Here is a 25,309-nt window from a genome sequence, read left to right as displayed (position 1 = left end):
TTGCAGACTTTATGTATTTCTGCCAACACACAGATGGGGAATTGCTATGCCATGGACAGGATGGGCCATTCAAAGCAGAGGGGAGTGCCCTAGGATTCTCCTTCTAGCCTTGCCACCGCATAGCCTTGAGCAGGCTGCTTACTTTCACATAAAATTCAAATAATTGTCTACTTTATATCTCCAGCTGGAACACCCTACAAAGGCACTGCACATCAATATCTAACCACACCTGGGTGCACCTGCTTTGCTGTTGTTCATCAGGCAGGTGGATCACGAAATGGAGCTTGAATAAAAAAATTCCATCCAGCCTCTTCTAATCCCAGCTTTGCCCTTGTGCTGGTGCCTGGGTGCTCTTAGGAGCCGGTCCATGGCCATTTTACTGGTGTCTGCTGCTTCCAAAGACTTTCCAGGCTTATTCAAAATAATACTTCTTGGCAGAACTCATTTGGCTGCTGATTCCACACAGGGGTGGCAAGCACACACCCTTGAGCAAGCTGGCTGGCAAAGGCAGACCAGGTTTCTTAACCTGAGAGTGGAGTTTGGAGCTGGTAGACCTAATTGCTTGAACAGAAAGGCAAGCTCAGCTCTGCAGGTGAAATGTCTCGTCCTCACCTTGTCCTCTCTTTCCCGTGCAGATCGAAGAGGGAGGCAAGGCAGACTCCCTGCCTTCCAAGCTGCAGGCTGGTGATGAAGTGGTGAACATCAACGAGGTGGAGCTGAGCAGCTCCAGGAGAGAGGCCATCTCCCTGGTGAAAGGGTCCTACAAGAAGCTGAAGCTTGTCGTCCGCAGGTAGGCGAGATCCACACTGCTTCCCTGCCTCCCTCCTCACATCCATTCCTCTCACACCTCCAGATGAAAGCCCAACCTTACCACGAGCCTTGTTTTGAGCACACAAACACGAGCCCAAGGGTAAATGTTAGTATTTTTCACCTGACATTTCTAGCACTCCTTTGTCACTGATATGTCCCATCATGTGAAATATTTACCCAGTTTCTCTTGCACTGCTCCCCTGCCACATGACACTGCAGGGTTCCTGTTCAGTAATGTACAAGCACTCCCATCTTTCTTCCAAGTACTTGGGGCTCTCTGTGAAAGGGTGGCAGTTCTGTGCGTAGCTCTTGCCTCACTTACTGCATGTTGTCACTGTTGCTGTGACAGCAGAAAGATTTCCACTCCCCTCAGCAAGATTTGGAGCTGTTTGGTGTTCTGCAGGTGAGTGATGGAGGGTTTTGAATTGGAAATGTTTGGGTCTGGCATTTGTGTTGTTTGGTTTTTTAAAACCTTAATGGAGATGCTTCCTATATGGTTTCATTTCATCCCCACATGTTAACTTCAAGAGGTGTTACATTCACACACTATCCCCTTGCCAAGGCACTTCAAGCCTTTTGTGCACATTTAAAGCTCAGTGATAATACACAAGCTGGGAAATCCCAACAAGAGGTAAGTGTGGTTCTGTTTGGTTAATTTGTCCCAGCTGGGCCCGCAGTGCTGGCATGAAGGCAGCAGAAAAACCCCGAAAACGTGAGGTTCGGACTTCTCTGCGGCAAAATAAAGTACTTTTGAGTGCGTGTGTTGCTGATTTTTGTAAATTGACCATAATGGTTCTATGAAATGCATTGGGGTTGCTTGTTGCAAGTACCAGCAGTCTGAAAACTCCCTGACCAGTCATTTGTGACCTGAATTTTCAGTCAGTAATTTCAGTATTCCCGGGATGACACAAACTCACACTCGTTGGATCGCTTGGCTTTTATTTCAGGACAAAGGTAAGCTCTTAGTGGCAGCAGAGTGAGCCTATATTTGTGTTACCAAACAAAACTGATGTTACAAGACCTTGCAGGACTGTAGACTGGGTGATGCAATGATGTGGTATCACCTATCACACCATATCCCTTGGAATGTCGTCTGTAAAATTCAGCACTGATGCATCATCGTCATCAGTCATCATCAGCTGAGGTTTAACTGATCAGTGTAACGGAGGAAAAGAGTGGGAATAGTTTCAATGAAGGGAATGTGAGGGCAAAATCAGAGAAAATTCAGTATGAGAGGAAAGGCTAAAATAAATATAAAAAAACTAGGTGTCTCACGAGGATGTGTGATATTAATAAATACAGATGGTTTTAAATAAATAACCAGCACCAAAGTAGTGAGCACATGAGGACCATAGTCTGGCTTTCAGTCCTGTGCAAATGTCCTGCTGTCCTCAGGGAGTGACTTGCAGGAGGAGAGACGTGAAGCTGTGAATTTGTGCATGTTTTGCTTCCTTGCTTCTGGACTTACAGTAGGGCAGAGGCAGGGAATGACCAAATGAGTGTTAGTGTTAAGTAAATACTGTGCCTATTCCCTAAGAGGATCCTTATTTGGGAGATAACTGTTGAATAATTTTCCTTGGATGCTCTCTAGATGCATTTCCTTTGTCTCATTCCCAGCTCTGCAGCCCAGTGACAGTTTCCAATTGTTCATTTTATTCTGCTTCTTCGCCAGGGCTGCTCCTGTCTCACTTGTTTCAAAGGCTGTTCCTAGAGCCACTTCCTGTCTTTCTGCCATTCCTTCCTGGCTCCCTGTGCTCGTTTTGCCCATTCATTTCCAGGACAATAGCCTCAGATATGTGTGTGTTTGTTCATGCTTGTACACCTCAGGCCTGCAACTGCTGTGCTGTGAGGGAGCCTGGTACTCACACTCCATTGTGCTGAAGCCAGAACGAGCTGGAGTAAGATCTGCTCTGCACCCCAGGGAATGGCTCAGTGTGTCTGTATCACTGCTGGGGACAAATGGCTCTCTGCTCTCTGCATGAGCAGAACCAGTTCCATCAAGCCTGAGGAATCCACAGGCTGATGCCGGGGAGATCTTTTTGCTCACGATTTGCCCATTTGGGAAGAGTAGGTGTGAATCACTGGGGGAAACTGGAGAGACCAGTTTGTTGGATTCTGTAGCAGGAGGCTGCCCTAACTGTCCCTGCGATCTGCCCAGGAGAGTTTTGATATGCAGTTGATCTTTAACCAGCTGGAGGAAGAGCCCTTTGAAAGCTAAAGCTACAAAAGCAATAAGACTTACCTGTTTCATTATGAAAGACAGGTTTTTTTCCAACTGTTTTTTTTTTTTTTATTATTATTATTATTATTTTCCTGTTGCTTCCTCTTCAACTTGAGTATCTAAGCAGAGTTTGGTGCAATCAGAAAAAAGACCCTTTTCAGTGGTATCAATCTGATCTAATTGTGTTGTGCATGGTTGGATCAGCTGAAGATAAGGCTCAGAGCGTGGGCATTGCCACCACAGCAGCCTCCAGCAGTTGCCAAAAATAGCCTTTTGCACAGGTCAGTAAGCAGGAATGGCAGTGGGAGCGTCACACTGTTTACATGGTTGAGCATTCAACGTGTCTGTAACAGCAGCAATTAGATCAGCCAGGCGTGGTGGTGTCACACCAAAGGGACCCACAGCCACGGGGACAACTCCACACACCCCTTCTGGCACAAACACTGCCCGAGCCAAGCCTCCAGAATCCATTCCTCAGACTTGCTGTGTCATCTGCCGTGTCCTGGTGCAGGGAGGGCAGAGGTGAACACACCAAGTCATTCTTGTGGAGGGGACGGTACACTGCGAAGGGTTCCAGCCTTAGTCTTGGTTAATTAATGCAAAGCTCTATTAAAATTTGCTGATGGAACAGCAAGTACCAATGTTCTGCAGAGAATTACCAGTGTTTTAAGCCCTCGCTCTGCCCACGCTGGCATGCAGGAGCCCTGCAGAGCTCTTTCAGGGTATTGTTTTTGGGGCTCAGGCCAGCCCAGAGTGGGATGTGAGGGGCTCTGATGGTGACACTTGTGTGTGCAGAGCCAGTGAGCTGCATGAAGCCTGAATCCCAAATGGGCTGTGCTTTTACAGTACAACTGCTTATTCCAAGATGCACAGTGTGTCTTCCTACCATATATCCAACCACTGATATGAGTGACCACCAAGTATTATTTGTGTGGTATCTACAATATTCCATCACAGATCAGTATTCAAGGCAGTTGATTTTCTCTTTGCAGTGCTCGTGGTTTATGTCTGCCTCAGGCTTAGCAGCGCCTGCAGTTCTTTTCTGTCTCAAAGAACCTTAGACTAAAAATACAAGTCAAATAAAGGAGGAGTGGGGATAGAAAACATTATCCTCCTTTTCCTGTTGTGCTAGAAACTGTACAAAAAGAAAGGATTAGGCTTATCCCTGGCTATAACTGTAATCTGTGTGTTCATTTTCATGCTGCCCTCCAGATTCCCTGCATCACTTGGGTTATTCTCTTGGCACATCCCTGTCCCTGGGCCCCCTTGCCTGAGGGATGAAAACTGCTGGGGTTGGGAGCACATTTGTTCTGCTCTTATCCTCCTCTTGACACATCTGCTTCCAGGGGGAAGATGCTGGGCTACATGGCCCTGCCATGGCCAGTGTTATGCTATCAGGCAGGTCTGGTTCCACTCAACTCATTTAAAGACCTCTGGGGCAAGATCAGGAATTAAACCCAGACATCCTGAATACTCACACCTATGCCATAGCTACAGAGTAGTTCTTCTTTTGGCAGAAATTTGCTATAACTAAGGCTTTAGAAAAAATAAAGGAAAAAAGTCTTCCCCTCCACCTGATAAACGCCCCTAAGGAGGTGTCGAAGTGTGGGAGGAAGATGTCAGGACAACTGACATCTGAGGCTCAGAGCTGATTCAAGCCCATGGAAATCGGTGGAAAGATTCCCACAGACTCCAAAAGGCTTTGGCTCAGACCCTCACTGAGCAGCGATTTCCCTCATTGACCAGGAGAAAATGGGCTATTCCTGGAGAGAGGGGAAGCTGCTGGCATCTGTACAAAAAGACAAGTGCCAACACAATTCTTCAAAGAACTCTGTCGACTAATCCTTTCCTCTTATGACACTAATGTAATTTTGTGCCGTATTTGACCGTGTGCCAAAAAATTGCATCGAATAAATCCAAGTTTTGTGAATGAAATTAACTGGAATTGGCATTGGTTCACATGCCCCGCTCCGCAGCAGCACAGGAGCACCTTCCCAAAGGGCTGCTCGGCGGTGCAGTCACTTTTTGTTCGGTGATGAGGACTGGGGGAACGGGAGACAGGAAGGTTTGGTGCAGATGGAATTCTTAAGACTGACAGCTTAGAGGCCCAAGCTGCCATCATAGGGCTGGCAGGGTGGTCTTGTGACGGGCGCTTGTTGTATGTGTGTTGTGAACTCCTCCACAGTTTTCCAGCGTGCCCTTGGTCATGTCTCCTTGCGTCTCAGCTATTTTAAAGTGCATCTTTTTAACTCCCTAAAAAAATGAGCCTTTGGTTGGAGTTTACAGCTCCTCCTGTGATGCCGGTGGGTGTGACCGGCCAAAGCCCAGCAGGGTCCTGGGCCACTGTGTGGAGGCACGAGTTCTGAGGTCTGTGCACTCTGTAGCCAGGCAAGGAAAGGCTTTAAAATTTCCTTGTGTGTTGGATCAAGCTGACAAGTCTTTAATATCTCAAGCAGCAGCATTGTCACAGAGGAGTTTTCCATGCATTCATCAAAATGTTTGCAGTTCCCGCCTTGTTAGGAAGGGTCATGGGACAGACAGCTCAGAGATTAACAGTAATTTTGAAATCACTGGCAAATCCTTACTGTCTAGGATTTAATTATCTACAGCTCAGGGCTGCCAGGCTTTTAGGAAATTTACCACAGGGAGTAGTAAATGTGAGGAAGATCCAGATACGATTTTTGAGGGAAAAAAAAGATTCAGGTGACTGATGGGGACAGTAGAAAAATGCCTTGGGAAAAAATAAATGGCAGCCACCATGATGTGTTATCCTCTATAGGATGTTCCAGACTGACCCCTCACCTGAAGCTGCATTAGGAACCCAGGGAATCCCAGCCACTGTTCTCCCTATTAGCTGCTCCTTTCCCCCAGTGCCTGTGGATTAGTTTGTCTCCTTTAGGCAATAATCAACCTGGGGCTGGATTTGTCAGTAAGTGACACTGGAAAAGCTGGGAAATCTCTGCCAGCGCTGTACAAAGTGCTTTTTAGGGTGTGATGCTCCTTCTTTTGGAATTTTCTGAGGATTAGGTTTGAGCTGGATCAGATCACAACAGGATGAAAACTCAGACAAACAAGCATGTGTTCTCTGAGCACTCTATGCCTTGTTCGCTACCTGGGATGGTGTCTGGGCTGACCTCTAGTCCATAGGGCAAATCCCTGGGCTGGAGCGAGGTTCTGGTTACCTGTCCAGGTGCAGAGAAGTGCAGGGTGACACCTTCACAGGGCAGCTGCAGGGGGAAACTGCGAGCAACTGCATTCCAGCATCTCTGCTGCAAGGAGCTGCAGTTGCGTGGCTTTAGTTGCAGGAGCTGACTGTAAACATATTGGGAGGGTTGTTTGTTTTTGTTGTGTGGCACTGTTGTGGGCTGATGTACACACATCCAAAGCCGGGTTAAATATTTAGGTGCTCAGCTACTAATGTAAATTCATTTCTCAAAATCTTTTCCTTGCCTTTCCTGCTTGATCCAAGGTTTTCTCTGAAAGGGCCATGGGGTCAGGGGAGGTTAATGAACACTAATGTAATCCTACTGATATAAATTGTGTTTGCCTGGATTTACTTCAGCAAAACAGATGTCAGGCTGCAGTGATCACTGTAACTCCCTTATGTTCTTTTATGAATGGACTTGTACAGGTCACCCAAATCCCTTGGTACTGTTTCTCCCTTATGGCTGGGTAAGTGGAATACCTCAGTCAAAAGAACAATGAAGAGCAGACACTGCACAGACAGTATCAAATGGTCTTTTATATGCACAGCTCTTCCTGTGTGTGTGGCACCAGGCAGCCTCACTCGCTCCCCAAACAGGGATGGACAGAGCATTCCCATGTGCGCCTGGCCAAACCATCAGCTACACCAACAGCTCTGGAATACAGAATCTCCCTTTCTGCACCTTCCTGCCTGTTTGACTGTGGCATTAGAAGGGAGGCAGGGTTGATCTTGCGTGCATGGATGGGAAACGTACCTGCATATGGACACTCAGGCTGGTGCTTTGGTGCAGGAGCAGAGGCGGTGGGACCCCCAGAGCTGACAGGTGACAGAAGGGAACTGTTTTGTGGGCATCTTTCTCAGCCAAATTGCTGAGCCCTGACTGAGCGGCCAGTGAGCAACAGGGACCAATGTCCCTGCTACAGCTCTGCTCTACCATGGGGTTTTTATCCCCAACCCTTACTCCTAAGTACATTTTTCAGATGCAATTTGAGGAGTGAATTTCAAGAGAAACCGTAGAGAGTTCCTGGCTGGCTGGGAACACTTCTTTCTTCGGTATAGTTTCTTTCCTCTTCTCTCCCCGCCAAGCCCAGAGTTAATTGTAAGAGGGGCCAAGCCCCAGTCTGCAGGGAGTCGGGACAGAGCTGACTGGCACTTTCACTCAGCAAATTCCCCCTTTCCTCACGGTCTCTGCTCCCGTCTGTCAGGCCTGCTGACGACTGCTGGGTAGGAGGGCAGTAATCCGAGCTGCCTCTGCTGAGCAAACCTCCTGCTCTTTACTGCGGGATTAGTGCTGAGGTGCCTCTCAGCGCAGCACCTGTATCCGCAGCTCGCTGTTTTCATCGCTATGCGCCTCTTTCTCCGCCTTCCGAGCCTCTAGTGCCATTCCCTACTCCGAGTTCCGTGCTCACCACATGCCAGGTACAAGGATGGGAATACCTGAGCCTTGGTCCGGTGTCTCCGAAGGTAAGCGGCCTCTCCCCAGACACAGCGGAGCAAGCCAGGCGCTGCTCCGTGCAGGTGGCGGCGGCAGGACCTCACCTCAGGGCTTTGCCAGAGGGAGGACAGGAGTCTTAAGGACTCTGTTGGTCCTAAACGCCGTGAGCATCATAAACTGCAGAACAAGGGAGTGTTCAGGCCGTCATCCCCCCTGCAGTGGGGCATTTTCCAGCTGCTGTTTTAAGCAAGGAGCCAGTGCTGCGCCGGAGTTCGGGGTCTGTCACTGGGAAGCTGTTGAGCAGTATAAGCAAATCTCTCAGATTTTAGGCTAGAAAAGTTCCAAAAGCTCACAGGAGAGGTGAACTTGGGAGAGTCTCCAGAGCTGTACTGCATGTTTAAGACTTGGTGTCCAAGGGTAATAATAATGCCATGCCCTGGGGATGCTGAGTCTTTGCGAGCAGAGGGTTTGACTGACTCCCATCCTCACCATGGTTTGTAGGGTGCACTTTACAGTTTTATGGTCTGGAAGGGTCTCTGCTCAAGTACGTGGCTCTCTTTTTGACCTTCACCTTTATAAGCTGAGAGTCTGAGAGTCGTTTAAAGTGGGTGTGAGGCCAGGCCAGTGCTCTGTGTCACTATTTAATAGGGACGGACCAGCCCTGCAATCTGCGATATGTGATATGTTCCTGTTTAATATTTTTCCCTGGTTAATATGGGAACATTGCAGGGAGCAGAGAGAGAGTGTGAGAGAGGCTGATTCATAAGAGGTGGCAGTCAGTACAGCTCCAGAGCTGGCAGTCAGTGAGGGCCGGCACAAATTTACTTCCCTTGAAGATCTGCTGTATGTTATACACACACCTCTCTGCCCTTTTAGATTGGTCATGAATCAGAAAACTAAGGTCATTGAACTTTGCTTTTGATTATTTCCTGAGACATGAACTCCTTTAGTAAACCCATTCACGAATCTTTAAACTCATTACCTGCTTCATTGCTATTAGGATATTTTAAAGTTGAAGATTGTTTGGAGTTGTTTTATCTTTGACTATTGGCCAAACCTTGTGAAATTTTTGTAACTGTGTGTTTTTTCTACACTGTGGTGATCCAGTCTGGTTAGTGAAAGTTGGCAGTGCGGGTCAGAAGTGTCACTAGCGGAATACTGGGGCAAAACTAGCCAGAATGGCAGTATCCCTGGAGATTCCTGAGGCAGTGGAGCTGACCAAGATCCACAGCCTGTAGGAAGAGGCTGTTTTACAGCAGAGATCTCATCACCCTGTGGCATGGCCTGATGCCTACAGGGATGGGCATGTCCTCGAGCTTGAGTGATGGGAGGAACCTCCCATCTGAAACCTGAAGAGATGCCTGAGTTAAAGAGATCTGGTGGTCACTCCCGTGAAGCAAAGTGAAAAAATCATCTGAGGGTGATGTTGCTGTTTTCTCTGGTCTGATTTATAGTCTCTTTAAGATAAGTCTTTTGGATGCCTTCAAAGGGCTAAAGGCAATACCTCAGAGAAACCCAAGTGGCTGAAGAATTACCAGGTATTAGCATTTACCTCAGTTGCTAAAGCCTGGGCATTTCTTTCTGCCTTTTATAAATTACAGCCTGCAGGGACCATTTAGCAATAAATCGTAGCAACTTGGCTGTTAGAGGGCAACCCGTGTACACAGGCACTTCAGGGCTGTGCCAGCATCTCCTTTGTTCAATAAAAGTAACAGCAGGAATTTGATTAAAGACTGATAGAAAAGACAGGGAGGGAGAGAGAGAAACATAGGAAAGATTAAAGAAAGAAAGAGCCATCTGGAAACTTCATTTCTCCTTTATTTTTAACTTAAGCTCATAAATACCAAATCTAAACCATTGTGTGTGTGAGAGGGAGGGAAAATTTCCTGCATGCTTGCACAGAAAAGACTGCACACGCAGTCACCCAAACAACTTTTAGCAGAAGTCAGACTCTTTTCTCCAACCTAGTGCTTGTGCCTTGTCTGCATCAGAAGAAAAACAAACCAGAAAATAACCTTTTCCCTCGGTGCTTTGTAAGGACAGCATTTAGGAGGGTCAGGAGAGTCGCAGCCCTAGAGGAGAGTTGGGATGGATCAGGGCTGAGGAGCAGGGAGCACATTTCCCAGCAGCCCTGCAGCCCAGCACAATGAGGATGGCCAGCCCTGCTCCTCGTGGTCAGCCCACAGCATCTGCTGCTTTGTTTCCATCCTTGTTACACCACCCCCCCCAAAAAAAAGGAAACCCCAGTGACTCCAGCAGCCAAATGCAAATGAGCCCCAAAGAGCCTTGTTCTGTGTAATCAGCAAGCAACAGGCAAATCACATTGAAATTCCTCACTGCAGAGCCAGCCCGGCTGTTGTTTGGGTGTAGGAGACCAGAACGCTACATTTTGGTCCCTGGAGTCCGTGGCTGCTGCTTTTTGGTGTCCTTCCCACATACACCTGGACATCCCTGCTGCTTAAATCACCTGCTGCTTCTCCCCGTCCATCTCTGCACTGTTTTCCCCGTGCTCCCTTTCTCTCACACCCTTTAGCTTTGGTGACACCTGTTAGACAGTGAATCCCTGGCCGTGACCTTGGCTCTGAGCTGTGTTTAGGATGCAGTGATGTCCTCTGCAGCGCAGAGGTTGTCTCTGCCTCGGTCCAGCCTTCCCCTCCAGTCGCTATCCTGAAGGCTGCTGCCTCCTTTGTGCCGGGAGCAGGAAGATGCCGAGCCCCGGGCTGGATCAGGCCCTCGGGCCGGGAGGAATGTGGGGAATGCGCATGGCATGCTTGAGTGGACAGCTTCAGAGCCGGGCTCGGGATGGCTCTCGCTGCCATCTGTTGTGAGCCCCGCGGGCCCATGGCAACAGCGGCTCAGGAATGGGGCTGCCGCTTTTTTTTTTGTCATAAAGAAATTCTTCGCGGCCCTCTTCCCTGCTCCTGCGTGCACACACTCATGAATAAGCGGGAACAGGGCTGGGATTCCTGCTCCAGAGTGAGGCGTGCTAAAGGAGAAAAGGGTCCTTTAGAGTCAGCTTGTCTTTGCTTTCGGGAGGCGTTTTCTTTTCTGCGCTGGAGCATGAGCCCTTGTGTGTAATTTATTGGTCATTGCCAAAACCTTGTTCTATTCAGTGCAAGAGTGGATCTGTGCTTGCCACGGGGTCAGTAAAGTCTCCAGTGGATGTGGAGCCACCTGACTGTCCTCTTAACAGAAACCGCTTCTGCCTTATTATTTCAAATGCCAAGGTTATAAACGGTGTAAATGATCCCAAGGTACTGGTTTGTTGTGCCCATCATTCTCCTGTGACCCCGGAGCTCTTCTGTTCCAGCCCAGGAGCTTTGCTGCATCGTGCAGCGGTGGGACTGGATTCTCAGAAGTTACAGGCAGCTCAGCATCACTGGTGTTACTGGCAGATGCCAACTTTTATTCCAGGGAAGATTTTGCCATGTAAAAACTGTCTCTTAAGGACACCAGTGTGAGATGGCTGCAGGGAAGGGTTAATGCTGGCGGAGCCTTTACTGGGGCAGCAGGGGCAGGAACTGTCTGTCTGTCTGAAAGGTTCTGCTCCTTCTTTTCCCCTGGAAATTCTCTTCTGAAATGCAAATTTCTCTTCTCCCCACACCTTAACCTTTTTTCCTGCTGTCAAGCAACTGAGGCCTCATTCCTGCAAATTGCTCAACCCTTTGCTGTGACTCAGCAAGGTGGATTGTTTTGAAGTGTTTTAATTCCTTTAAGACAAGGAATTTGTAAGTGGTAAATTTACGTGAGCGTTTCAAGAGGTTTGAGGTGAGGCATTCAGAAGTTAGGGGCTGTTTAATTTTCCCAAAGAGTATATTGATTTACTTAGTATTTCCTTAGTATTTCTATGCCTATCAGCCTGCAATAAACACTGAAATAAGTGGAGAAGTGACCAGAAGGGTGTCAGGGAACTGGCAGAGTGAAACAAGCCTCGTGGAGGATCCATGCCATTTTATTAAGAGATGTCATGCAAGAGGAGAGGGGAGGAAAAGCAGCAGTTTTCCCCCAAGTTCAGGGCTGTGTTTGAAGCTGGGCACACAGCTATAGTGGCTTGATCACAGGGAGCAGGGTATAATTTCAGTGAAAGCTGATAGGTGCATGGAGGGCGGATAGAACTCTCCCTGTTACAGGTATTTATTATCACCTGACAGCTGTCAGTTTGCAGTAGGGGATTTGCCTTCCTGTCAGCTCTCTGAGAACCAGGTTTATTTGCCTATGGTTGTAGAGAAGGGTAAAATCCTGCTTTCAAGCACAGGTATCAGTTAACCGTGATAAGAAGGCAGGTAGAGCATTTCTTCTGCGAGACGGCTGTGGAGAACAGGGGAGTAAAGTCTTTCTGGCCCTACCCAGATGGGACAAAACAAGTCATTAAAACCTGATACCTACCTGCTTTTAATGAGAGAAATGTTGTTGGAAGAAATAATCTCAGCCCTATCACCACCGAACTATTTTCAGGAGCCATTAGCCTTTCACCTCCTCATAAGTTTTATCTTTTACTTTTGATCTCATTCAGGGAAAATGGCAATGCTTCTGCAACCAGAGATTTAGGCTTTAATCGGGAGCTTACTGGGCCACGGCCCTGCTCTCACCGCTGTCCTTTCCAGTAAATGACCCGCAGAAAATCCGGGGGAGTGAGGTGGAGAAAACAGCAATTAAAATCAAGCACTTGGTGTCTTTAGTCATGTTTAGTTCCTCAGTGAGCCAGTGTGGGTATTCTTATGGCAGCTTCAGTGCTCCCTTCACTTTTAGTCTCTTCTCCCTCCCCAGGAACTCTTCCTCAGCACTTGGGGACAGGGGACTGTGAGTTGCCAGCTTGAACTACAGCTGTTGGTTTTTCTGGCCCAGCTGGAAAAAGCAAAGAGCAAGAGCCAGCTGTGGAGGAGTGTTCTGAGCTGACTGAGCAGACACAAACTCTGACTCAGTTTAACTGTACCTTAGCATCAGATTATACCTTGGCTGTATTCTCTGCTTGAAAGCTGTTGTAATGTAGAGTAAGATCCTTGATCCATGCACGGATGCATTAGATGGTCCTCGATGCCAATTTTTTTCCCTGCATCTGTTTCACTCACACTGGGATCTGTTTTAATTCCAAGCCAGTTTTATTTCAAAAGTTACCCATCAGCAGTACATGAAGATAAAGATGAAGGAGTGAAAAAAATGTGAATTATAAATGAGATATAATATCCACACATTTATTTCAGTGCTGCCTGTCCGTATTTCTTTATTTCTTTTTCCTCCTTTTATCTGTGGATATCAAAAGCACAAAAAAATGCCAGGAATGCCACGTCCCATTGGCGTTTTCCTGACAGGACATTCAGAGCAATCCAGGGCAACAGCTGTGCTGCCCATATATCTTGAAGCAGAAAATCGTACACGGTGCGGGACAATGCCCGGCGTCACCGCCCGACACGGGGCCACGGCGCTGTCACGGTGGGAACCGTCCCCCGGGTTGTTTGTGTGCACCGGGATCATGCTCATCACATTGCTGTAACACAGCACTTTGCATCTAATTTAAGCAATACTGGGGCTTTTGTTTGTCCCACGAGGTCTAACCTGAAGACAAAAGCCGTGGTCCAGCCTGCAGGTTATGAGACGTTACCAGACGTTGGTGTTCGCACATACACGCTCCGGCACAGGAATTTATGGCCATTACCGTGTTCCCTAATGAGTGCAAAATGAGACCATTACATATTCACATAATTAGTTTGACAGATTTTCATTTAAATATAAAAAGACTTCTAGTCTTTAGAGAACAAAAGGAGGGGTTTGTTTCCAGGGCAGTTTTTGACTCCACTTTGCTGGAGCGGGAGCTTGGGAGTGACAACTGAAGGGAGACAATTTAGTGTGAATAATTCTCAGCTTTTGATTTCATGTTGCCATTTCTTTGCTGCTTTTCCAGTTCCCCCAGAGCACCTTGAGGAGAGCTGTGTGCTGGGGCCCTTGCAGGTGCAGCCAGGGAATCCTGAGTGAGAACTTGGCTTTCCCAAAGCATGAGGGATGCTCTGAGCTTTGGGGGGATAAGGGAAACTCTAAGAATAGGTGGGGGTCTCCAGCTATTTTTTCTGCTGTGGATTTCACAAAGGAAGTGTCTAATCCTTGCTCCTAAAGCTCTCGGTCTATGTCAGATACTGCAGTGGTAGGTTGTGGCACCCCCAGGCATGTTCTCCTTTTGTACCAAACCTCTCCTGCCTTCACAGGAGAGCCCAGGTGATGAATGGCGGGTTTTGTGATACCTTGTATGTTATCTTGGAGCACCTTCAGATAACACTTGGTACCTCCCTTCCCAAGCCTCTTGATGGCTTTGTTTCTTCCCAGACAGCAGATAGTTAATCTTGAACTACCTGGGGTTGGGCCTGACCCTGAAAAATGTCTTCATTGAATTTGCATAACAGGGACCATCTAAAATACAAATAACTTTGAAGGTTTATAGTGTTTTAGCAACATAGGAATGACCCAGTGTAAAAAGATCAGTGTTCCCCTTAACCCAGTGTTTTGTCTCTGGTGTCATTTTTGTTTCTTGGACACTTGAGCATCAGAGAAAAAGAGGTGGGGTTTTTTATTAATTAACTTACAGTGATTTGTGTTTAGAAAGATTAGCAACAGTTCACCAGCTTGCTCTGTAACTTTTGTCATGCCTTTTTCCCATCCATTCTATCTGTGATCCTCCGGCTCAGTTATCTTTCTGTATTCTATATGCTCTTTGGCATCACTTCAGCTGTGGTTTTTATTCCTAAATTGATTAGGATATGCAGCTTTTCCAGGCATTTATAAAGGACTACTTGCTTAATTTCACTTTTGGTTTTTGGAGGCCTGGTCATCTCAGCATGATGAGCACTAAACATGACAAATTCCAAGCAGGAATTCTTAAAAGTCAACATGAGGTATCCCCCAAAGACCCATGAGTGCGCATATCCAAGCCAAAACTCCCTGGATTATGGTAGGTTTGGGTTGCTTTAGGCTTGGATCACCCACCTTAGAACTGCCATCTAACACAACAGGGTAGTGCCCTTAAAGCATCTCAAGTCCCTTTGGTTCCTGACGTGGGTCTGAGGGGCCACTCAGCTTTGTGTACCCAGCCCGCATCCTTATCGGAGTGACGTTTGTTCCTACACAGGGGTTACATGCTGGGAGCCAGGGTTTAAGACCACAGCTCCTTTATTTACACACCTGAGTGCCTCTTGGACGATGCTGGTGAATTCCTGAACGCCCGAGGTTCCCTGGGATGTTTTAAAGAACACCTTTCGTGCGAAATGATCTTGCGCAAAACCCACGAGGGCTCAGCTGGGACACTTCCCTCTTGTCCTTCGGTTTACTGGGAATGTCCCATCCCAGGATGTGTCTCCCATGTGCCCACACTCTGGAAACAGAGCTGTCAACTTACAGAGAGCACAAGGCATTTCTGCCACTTCCACATGCCACATCCTCAGAAGTGCCCGATATTTATCCTCAGCTGAGAGCACACCTGAGAAATCCCCCACCTTGTCCTTCCTGGAGACTGCCAGGGAAGAACTGACCTTCTCCTTGACCAAGTGCAAACAGCATTTTTTGTGTTTTATTCAGGATCCAATCACATTTATTCCATGTTGCTCAGTTCTGTCTTCCTTGCCTGACATGGGCTTTTCCAGAGGATCTCACGAAAAGGAGTGTGGGCTTAATGATGAATTAGTGCTGTTGGAATTTGAACTGCTCTTGTTTTTCAAGTTATTCTTATCAGAGAGGCCTTGTTTCTGGAAGGGGAACAGTGGCTGCTCCGTTTAATAAAGCTGACAAAGCAGGAAATGATCACCAGCCCTCCACAAAATCCTAACTGAACATTTACTTAGAGCCGCAGTGGGAGAGACCCAGACTCATAAATCAACCTATTAAGCCTTCAGACATGGGTTTTTGGAACCTCCCAGGCATTTCTTTTTCCTGCTGCTGTTCAAAAGTCTTTCAAAGGCACGAGCTTCATGATATCATTAAGGACATGAGCAAGTGATGTTGCTCCAGGCCTGGAACTGAGGCAGTGAGTGACCTTACCCCTCTAGAAACAGATCTTGGCAACTTCAGCTCTGGGTTTTTATTAAACATAAGCACAAACTGAAGTGAGGTGCCAGTTTATCAGGAGGCAGAGGTTGGATGTGTCTGTGGAGAAGGGGTAGAATTCCTTGGATTGTTTTAAGAAGGTCCGTGCTGCCTCCTATTGCAGTGTGAAGGTTAGTCCTAGCCTGAGTGAGTGGCTGAGGGGAAGCATCTAATCCAGATCCATCTATTCCAGAGCCAAGCTATCATCTTTTTGCAGTTCGGTTCTGCACCGTGGAGGACAAGGAGGCATTTTGGTGTGTCTGAAATGGAGCCCTTCAATGAGACCTGTGTACAGTCTTAGGATATGTGAATATCTCATGCTCTGCAAAGGCACAGCAAGCCTTCAGGGGAGTGTTTAGGGGCAAAGAAAAACACAAACTGTCAGCACTTAACATTTAAATTTGGGAGTAAGGCAGCTATTATTCCTCACTGTCTAATCCCCTTAGAAGATTAAGGAAAGAATAATTAATATGTGCTGTTAAAAAATCAGCAGTATACTTCTTTCCTCATAGACAGCATTAAAATAAAGGCCTGTAGTTACATTGTATAAGGTCTGATTAGTAGGTGTACAAATATTAGAGGGTCAGGACGCCTGGGGTTCATTCATATGCACTGTGGGATGAGAGGCAAGATGTTTATTGCTGTGTATTTCCATTTCTGTGGCCAGGCAGTATGTGTGACAGTCCTTCCTAAGGTGAGGGATGTTGTGAGGCTTAATTACCATGTGCAGAGCACTCTGCAAAATACACTGCATCGCTGAAGGTACAAAATGGCAATTAAAAGGAAAAATATAAGGTCTTCCTCTCTAATTTTCAGAGGAATGTCTTTGTTCTTTTGGTTGCTGTAACCGCAGCCCAGATTTTCCTGCTAAGTAGATGGTGAGAACTGCTTCTTAGGAAAGAAAATATCTCCTTCCTCGGCCACAGTCACCCAAGAATGAGCCTTTGGAAGCTAAAGGCAGAAACAGATTCTTCATCATTCTCCCTCCCATCCAGGGCTTGGAAAATGGGAGCCCGGAGTATGACCCTGGCCTTGCTGCTTCCCCTCTCCCTCAGTGCCTGAGTGGTGGTTCTCTCTTTATGACCGGACTGTAAGAATGGACAATAAACAGAGGCTCCAGGTGCCTGTACTCTCCCTAAGTGTGAGAATCCATAGGACTGTGGTCTGCTCCCTGCCACCTCAATAGGCCACAGGCTGAAGGTTTTGCCACTTAACTCAGGAGCTGTGCTGAAAATCACTTTTACGCTTCTAATCCCAGCATTTCCCTACCCCTGAGGATTCTGCAGCGCTCCAGCTCTTGCAGGGTTCACCAGGAGCAAGGAACACATGACAAGGAACCATAAAGGAGGTACCATAAAGCAGTTCCGCCACGGAGGAGAACCCAGGGAAACTCAGCTTTGTACCTGCCTTTATGTCTTTGTTTGTTTGCAGTTGGAGATAAATCATAAGCCACGGCGCTGGGAATGGGTGTGGGTGGGTGTGGGCTCATGCATTGCTTCAGAGTAAACCAAAAGAGATCTGTGCAGGGAAGAAACCAGTAAGGGACAGTGAGGAGTTGGGTTACGCTCTGCAAATTGTCCATTTGTCTTTTGGGGTGTTTGATTATGTGATTTACATACACAAGTCCAGCAAGTCACTAAAAGCAAGTTGCAGCTCAGACGTGTCTTCCGATGGAAGTAAGGAAGGAAAAGCTCTTCTCCTCCCTGTGCTGTTTAGGGAAGCAGCAGGAAGTGCTGGATTGACCCCGTGAGTGGTAGTGCAGCCTGAACAGAACTGAACAGCCTGAGCCTGGACATCAGAAGAATTTCTTCACTGAGAGAGTGGTTAAGCACTGGAATGGGCTGCTGAGGGAAGTAGTGGAGTCACTGTCCCTGGAAGTGTTCAAGAAAGAAGTGGATGTGGCACGTAGTGCTATGGATCAGTTGACAAGGAGGCATCAGTCAAAGGTTGGACTCGATGATCCTGGAGGTCTTTTCCAGCCTTTATTATTCTGTGATGACACTGCTACCCAGCACATCCAGCCTGCGACATGTGTGGGCCACCAGGAAACCTTTCCAAGGGCTTTTGCCTCACTGACAAGGACAAATACTACAGGAAAAGAAAGGCAAAACAAAGGGAAACATGGAAAAGTCCCAACAGGAGAAGTGGCTGATAAAGTGCTGCCTTGCATGTCTCAGCACAGTTTCCATGGCTAAGGGCTCTCCTCCTTAGGCAGGTTTCCATGGGCACCCCCCCACGGCTGCAGTGGCACTAATCAGACACTAAGGATTGCTCAAGTGAGTAAAGCTTGCAGGCCTGACCTGCCAAGTGTTGCCCACACTCATGTTTGTTCTTCCCAGCGCCATCCTGGGACATGAGCAGAGCAGTATTTTCCAGGGCCCTGAACCTTTTAGCAGCAGACAAAATGTTAATTTGAGACGTGTCTTACGACCTTGTGACCCACAACATGCTCTGGGGTGAAAGGCGCTTTGTTCCTTGCCCCAGTTTTGTCAGAGCCTCTGAGGGATGGGCAGCGAAGGAGCTGATGTGCTGTCCAGACAATGGACAATGGTCCAGCAGTGTCAGCTGTACTGGGTGTTAATGACCCATCCCCAGTTTTGGTTTTAGTAGGTGGCAGGCTGGAACAACTCCTTTGCAATGTCCTGTATCTTTTTGTACAAATGGCTTGGTCAACTTCCTGAGCTGGTTCCATGCCTGGGATTGGGTTTAGTCCTGTAGTGCCAGAATGAGGGGATCAAGACCAAACATTTTCCAACTAACCAAACAGGGCCCCACGTGTGCTGAGCCGGAGGCAGTGAGGTGTGCTGGGTGCAGCAGGAATCAGGACACTGGCTTTGAATTACTGCTGGTTGTTATCTGCATGGCTGCATCTCCTGGGTTAGGAACCAGCAGCGCTTGCTGCCACAAAAGTAGAGCCCGAAGGCAGAGCCAGGCCCTCAGGCAGCAGGAATCTCCCAGTGTGCCCTGTGGCATCAGCCCAGAGGGCCACATGGAAACCTTCCAGGCTGACTGAGCCGGTCACATTTACTGGTGACAGAGTGTATTGCCTGGGAGGGTACAGCGCAGAGTTCCTTAGCCCAAAACTATCCATTTTATTAGTGACATTTGGAATGAGAACAGCTCTGAAAATGGATGTTTTGCAAAGTGTGCTGGTTGGTGACAAACACCAGTAGCTCCACTTCTGTGCTGGTCAGAGGTGGTGTAACTGATCCTTGCAGCCCTCCTCTGCTCCACAGTCTGTCCATTAGTTCAGACATGGGAGACCCCCTTCCATTCCCAGTTTTGCCCCTCATACTGGATTTGTGCTTTACCTTTGCCTAAAACAGACCTAAGAGCTGAGGGTTATTGTTCACAGTTAATGTGTACATTAAGAGGATCTTACTTTAATTTCAAAGTCATTAAAATATTTTCTGTCATGGAGCTTAACAGGCAGACATCATTCATCTGACTCACCCCTGTGTGTGTGTGGGCTACTGAGAGTTAGCAACAAATGGCTTTTTCAGGGAATGAATAAGGGTTCGTAGTTACCATAAGCTGCCTAAGAATTCTGAAGGATCTTATCTTTTTAATGAAAATGACTCTGGTGTAAATCTTATGCCAGCTTGGAGTCGATGCTGTCACATTTCAGGTTCCTTTCCCACCTTTGCTCTTAGGAGCTAGTGTTCCAAGCTGGATTTACCAGGGCTCAAATTTGCCTGTTGAGAAGGTTTTTTTTTTTCGGTGTCACTACCATTCCAGCATCCTCTCCAGGGAAATGAAGAGTGCAATGTAACAGCTGCTGGGATCGCTTGCTGGCTGAACAGAGCAACCACAGCTCATACTGGAGGCAGACGGTAAATGGTGGTGCTCCTGTAAGGCAGGAACGAGTAAAGTGTAGAATGGTATTCCAGGAAAAGCATTCTCTGGTTACCCTTAGGAAGATTTCACTGTGATGGTGTGCACCTCTGGTGCTTTCCCAGTTCCTGAGCTCTGCCACTGGTTCTTCTTTAGATACCCAACATCTTGCTGGTTCCTTCTTCTGGAAAAAGAGTGAGAAATGGCATAGAGACTGGAAAGAGATCTTTGGGAATTGTTCCCACATCTTGTGCCCAGGCATCAAAAAAACAAACCGAAAAGGTGACTGCTTGAGTTCAAGCCTGTGTGTTTTAAGGTTAGGCCGAGCAGGATTCCTGATTCTCGGGGCCTGGTCTCTTACTGTACTGATCACCTGGCACGAGGACAGAACAGGAGGGTGGGGGGATATCTGGTCCCTAAAAGCACAGGCAGGATTTGTTCCTGAGGTCAAGGGACCAGCTTTGCCTCTTTACCAGATTGGAAGCACAACCTTTCCAACCAGTTTGTCAGCTCAGTTATTTAGCAACCTGCTTTGTTTATGCTATAAAACCTGGCTCCTGCGCTGAGTGTGGATTGCCAGAGGGCACAGGAACAACAGAGTGAGCTGCTTTAAATCCTGTCCTTAAACTCCATCAGGCCTTAGAGATGTAAAGAGGAGGTCTCTCTGTAGCTGATAGATTTATTCTCAGTTGCATTCCTGTGACCCCAGTGGAGGAAACAGGCTTAGCAAATGGGGTGGAATAAAGCTCCTGGGATGTGGTTAGAATAGCCAGAGCTCCAGAGCAAAGACCCAAACATGTTCTGCCCCACTGGGGATTAGAGCAGGGCTTTAACTTGCTGCAGATCTCTCACCTGACACTGTCTTTAAACCCTTTGGGACTCTAACAGAAACCAAGGTGCATTAGCAGGAGATTTTCCCTGAAACCTGAGCTAAAGAGTTGTGAAGATGTGAATGCTGTCCTTGGGCTCAGACCTGCAACATGCCTTCCGTGGTGAGCCCCAGCAGTTCAGGGAGCTGCTCCAGGCCTGCAGCTTGGGAGGCTTCCTTTACTCACAACTACTGCCATAGTCAAAGGCAGCCAAAAATGAATGATTTACACTCCAGTCGGGCTCTGACCCATCCCCAAATGTGGAAATGGCTCTCCATAATTTCATTGCTTTTGCTCTCTTACTGGGGGTGTTTGCTGGGCTGCTCAAGCAAAAGGGCTCATAGAATCATAGAATATGATTCACCCGAAGATGTGGTTCCTGAATTACCCAGTCTCCCACACTGCCAAATATTCTGGTTTGATCCAGAAAAGCTTTTAAGATCGTGATCAGCTTTAGGACTGTGAGTAGTTGCACTGAAATGATCTGGATTACCCTGGTGCTGGTTGTGGGGACAGTGGGCACAGCCTTGCAGGATCAAGCCCATGGATAGAGGGGCCAAGGGCCATGTGCTGGAGGAAGGGAGAGGGGTCATTGCCAGCAATCCTGTCACAGAGTGGCACCCTGGAATTTAGGGCAAAAGCACATTGGACTTTTTTGTTTAATGCCAATCTGCCTGAAGTCCTCAAACTGTGCAAGCCAAGATCAACAAAGGAGGCTAAAGCCTCTAACACCAGTTGCTCTTCTCTGCTGACAGCAATGTCAGGCACAAAATCAAATTCTCTCTGGGTGTCAGGTAAGTCAAAGACTGCAGAGTGCCCCAGAAGGGGCTTCTTGGGGATTTATGTTCCGTCAACAAGACGAGCAATAATTAAAGCCCGAATACTTCTGCTAAGCAGGGAAACAAAAAAGAACCGTCTTAATTCCTTAAATTCCTCATGCCAGGCTGTAAAATATATTCCATTCATGCCTGTGTCTTGCTGCTTGTTCTCTCTGCGTCTCTTTCTTTAGCATTCAGCCACCTGTTTGTACCCAGTGTCCTGCAGGTTCTCAGGGTGTCTTTCTTCCCCTCTCTCCCTGCCCTTGGACATGTTGCTTCGACACTGAGGCCTCCTTGTCTATGGGAGACGGTCCAGCAGAGCTCCCTGGCTCGCCCCGCTCCCGTAACTTCATTCTTGGAAAGTTTCTGAGTTTCCCGGGTGATAAAACATGAGCAACATTTGCTCTGACCTGAATCATTTCTGAAGGCATTGAGCCCTGTTTTGTTATGAAGGTTACTCAGGGTGGGTGGCGGGGCATGAGAATTCCCAGCGATGGCAATTACTGATGGCAGTGTCAGAAAGTCGCCGCCTGCACCTTTCACGCCGCAGGGCTGTTTTGATTAGTTTTTTGGTGTGTGCTGAAAAATCCATCTGACAAGCTGGAGGGTGAGAGACACCAGCAGAACAAATCAGCACGTTACAAGGTTGTCTGCCGTGGCTTTCCCCCAGCTCTCACCAAAAGTGGGGGGGAAAGGAAGAAAGGGGGAAAAAAAGCAATCCCCAGCTCTGTATATACAACAGCTATCGGGCTGTCACAGATCACCACTGCTACAGCTGGGGTTAAAATAATATAATAGCAGAGTGTTTGCTAGTCTTGTAAAAACCTCCAGTTATTCACTGGAGACCAAACTAGTGAATCAACAGGACAGTCTTTAAAACTGTTAAAAAAACCTATAAAATGACAAAAAACCCACCCAGTAAATAGCTCGGGAATGCTGTAGGTTGGCAGTGGGGGATTTTATTTTTTTTTTCCTTTGCCCTGCATTATTTATCCCCTGAAAATTAATACTGTCTGCATGATGGGTGGCTCAGGGCTTACAGAGACTTACAGGGCAAGTTCACTCCCAGTTCTCAATTACTGGGGAGTCTGATTCTCTTCTCATTTATTCTGGAATAAATGGGGAATAATTGTGCTTCCCTTGATATGGTATATGCAGGGAATAATAAAACCTCAAATGTCTGGCCTTTGCTCTGAGAGATCCAGGCCACTCTGAATCGTCTCAGTCATTTTATCTAGTTTTTACTACGTTTCTTGTGCAGAAGGGTTTCCTGCTGGCAGTGCTGGCATGATGTATCTCTGCTCCCAGCCCCAGCTCATAAGACCAGCAGCACTCCTAGCAGAAATTAAAAACCTTCAGATTGGAACTTTGAAAATACTCAGTTCCAAGCTTTAATAAAAAACCCAGGGGTTGGATGGCACTGTCTTTATTCATGAAAATAATCACCATTTTCTGCTCAAAACAAAGCATTTACTTTTTAGCTTGAAACTTCATTTCCTCTCAGAAACAGGAAAACTTTGCAGCGGGGTCATTTAACAGCCAGACCCCCCCTCAGACACCCTGACTTGGCCTTTCCTGAACCTTCCCAGCACATTGGCAGCTCCTGCCAGCACGGCCGAAGGTCGCTCTGCAGCATCTCTGCCGTGGCCAAACAGGAAGGCTCACAGGTAATATTATGCCAAATTAACAGATAGGGTTTTAATTCAACATCAGTTAGGTTTGAATACTTGCATAAGGAATCGGGGGCCTGCTTTCAGCAAAGCCCCTGGGCGTGCACTTCAGCCTGCCGAAAGTACCAGTGTTGTGTCTTGGAAGTGCTGAATGCCAAGTTGCCTCCTTGCCCTCCTCTCAGGAATCATTTTGCTTCCAAAGAATCAGGATTTTACTGTGCTGCTGATGGAAGGAGGTAGAATGTTAGACAGCAAACTTTGTGCCCTGTCACAACATGAAGGAAAAATCTGTTTTTTCATCTGAGTGAACTATTTCTCAGTAGGATAATGGAGTGAAAAGTTGTGTTATAAGCATGCCCATTTTTCTTTAGCAATATGGAGGTTCTCAACTGTCACAAATTGCATAATTTGAGTTTCCCGCCAAGTTCTCTGTATTGGGTCAGTACCTTTGGTGAACTCTTCCAAGAGGAGCTGTTCCTGAGTGAGTCTTGTCTGTGAAACTCCAGATGTATCCAAAGAGGAGGGAGAAACCAGACCAGGATAATTTGAGAGAGCCATTGGCCACCTGGCAGCCTGGTGACCTTGTGTAATTAAAAACATTCCTGTCTCCAGCACGGGGCTTGTGGATCTGTCCTGGCTGTCTGTAATTAGAGATGTGGAGTGGGTATATTGGTTTTGGAGTGGGATTATTGGTACTTTCCTTGCTTCTGCTCCTCCTGTTTTATGGAGGTGTGTTCTTTGGGACGTGCGGAGGAGTTCAATATCCAAAGCGATCCGGGAAGGAGCAGGCTGAAGATCAAAGGAGAGCTCTGCCCTGCTGCCAGTGTACTCCTTAAAGAAAACATTGGATTTCAGCACATCATTAACGAAGCTGAAGGTAGCCTGTCTCCTGTTACCGATACAGTGAGAAGACACAGCCCCCTTGCATGGGGAGGGGACAATAACCTGTGATGTGCTTGCACCTTCATTCTGCTCAGCCCTGTTTCCCATCCCAGTCCTGACCCACAGGCCAAGCTTTCCATCAAAAGGGATCCTTATCTTTTCCTCCTTTCCCAAAACTGTGTGAATGGCTGAGCCGGACTCTTTGAAGTCAGTGGGGGCTGCAAACTGCTCTGTGCTGTGGAAACTCAGGCCATGAATTTAGGCACCTGCTTTTTAAAGATCTTTATCTACAAATTTAGCAGTGCTTCAGCTTCACTATCCATAAGACAGGTCAAGTAATTCCTGCTTCCTTCAGGATCTGAAACAGGGGCAGTAGGGCAAAAATGCCCTTATAGGAAAACACTGTTTAACTTAATGGGGATGGGTATTGTGAGTACTGTGGATGTGTATGCAGGGCCTAACTGAGGCATTACCTTTCAGAATATAATAAGGAATTAAGTCCTTTTAATCAATGCTTTATAGTACCTTCTATGAGAAAATTAATGGTAAATTTGATAGGCTGGCACCAAATTCGCACAGAAAGGTTGCGTGGTTCTGTTAGGTGACCTTTTCTCACGAGGATTCCCTTGTCTGCCTTTCTCTGGGTTTCTTTGTGGTTTCTCTCATTTCTTTCGGGGTTCCCTTATTAATTTCATCCTACTACTCCTTTTTCATCTCTTTCTCTTCCCCCCTGGGGCAGAGGGAAGCAGCAGCAGAGAAGAGGGACGCGTGTGACAGCAGCTTTTCCCCAGTCTGCCCTGCAGTGTCAGTCCATACTGGGAAGCACAGGATGTTCCCAGGACCGGTTCTCACTGCTGGAGGAGGAAAGGCAGTGTCTGAAGAGGCAGTGTCTGAGCCAGGAAAGACCAGGATGTTACCCAACCAGGGCCTGTAGTCCCCACTGTAAGGGCTGGGCCGAGAGCACCTGTAGGTGTGGTTGTGAAACTGGCAGTAAAAGTTGTTTCCAAGCCTTTCTTCACGAGTATTAGAGATCACACAGTATTGGAGATCAAAACCACGAAGGAAGGGAGAACTGCTGGCTTGGGCTTGCCTTCTTTGTGTTATCATTTTCCAAGGAGCTGTGACTCCACTGTGACACTGGAGTAGGAGCTTTTACAGTTATAAGAACATTCCAGGCATTGGGAGAAGCATCATATGAGGCTGGGATAAACCATCACTCCTTTGTGCAAGCCTTTAAGGCAGCACTGGTCTGTTTGAGCTCGGACAGCTCAGGATCACTAAAACCCGGGGTCCTGCCTTAGCTCCAGAGCTATGGCACTACTTCTCCGAGGGGCAACAACAAGTCACCTTGTCCCCCTTGCATCCCTTCTGCTGCTCCTGCCCCGCTTTAGTCACCTCGCATTGCTGTCCTCTTGTCTCCTCAGCTCAGTGCCTGCAGCAAGGGCAATTACTGCAAAGCTACGGCTGGCTGGCTGCTGGAGAGCACAGCTCTGTCATTATT

At 47.4% G+C, this 25,309-nt stretch overlaps 1 protein-coding gene across 2 annotated transcripts in view; it reads left to right on the top strand.

Moving 5' to 3' along the window:
- Positions 1-25,309, top strand: part of SHROOM3 (shroom family member 3) — a 102,181-nt gene that overhangs the window by 27,574 nt on the left and 49,298 nt on the right. Inside the window, exon 2 of one of the 2 annotated variants that reach the window (XM_027889154.1) lies at positions 636-790. In XM_027889154.1, coding sequence (XP_027744955.1) covers positions 636-790 — 155 coding nt within the window. Of the gene's footprint in view, positions 1-635; positions 791-7,529; positions 7,701-25,309 lie in introns of those variants that run through there. The other variant, XM_027889156.1, reaches the window with a different exon arrangement.

This window comes from Empidonax traillii, unplaced genomic scaffold (assembly GCF_003031625.1).
Source record: "Empidonax traillii isolate 1590-97213 ecotype Southwest subspecies unplaced genomic scaffold, ASM303162v1 scaffold255:size705445, whole genome shotgun sequence".
In the NCBI taxonomy this organism is placed as follows: Eukaryota; Metazoa; Chordata; class Aves; order Passeriformes; family Tyrannidae; genus Empidonax; species Empidonax traillii.
Note: the sequence above shows the minus strand (reverse complement) of the source record. Positions and strands in the feature narration are given on the sequence as shown.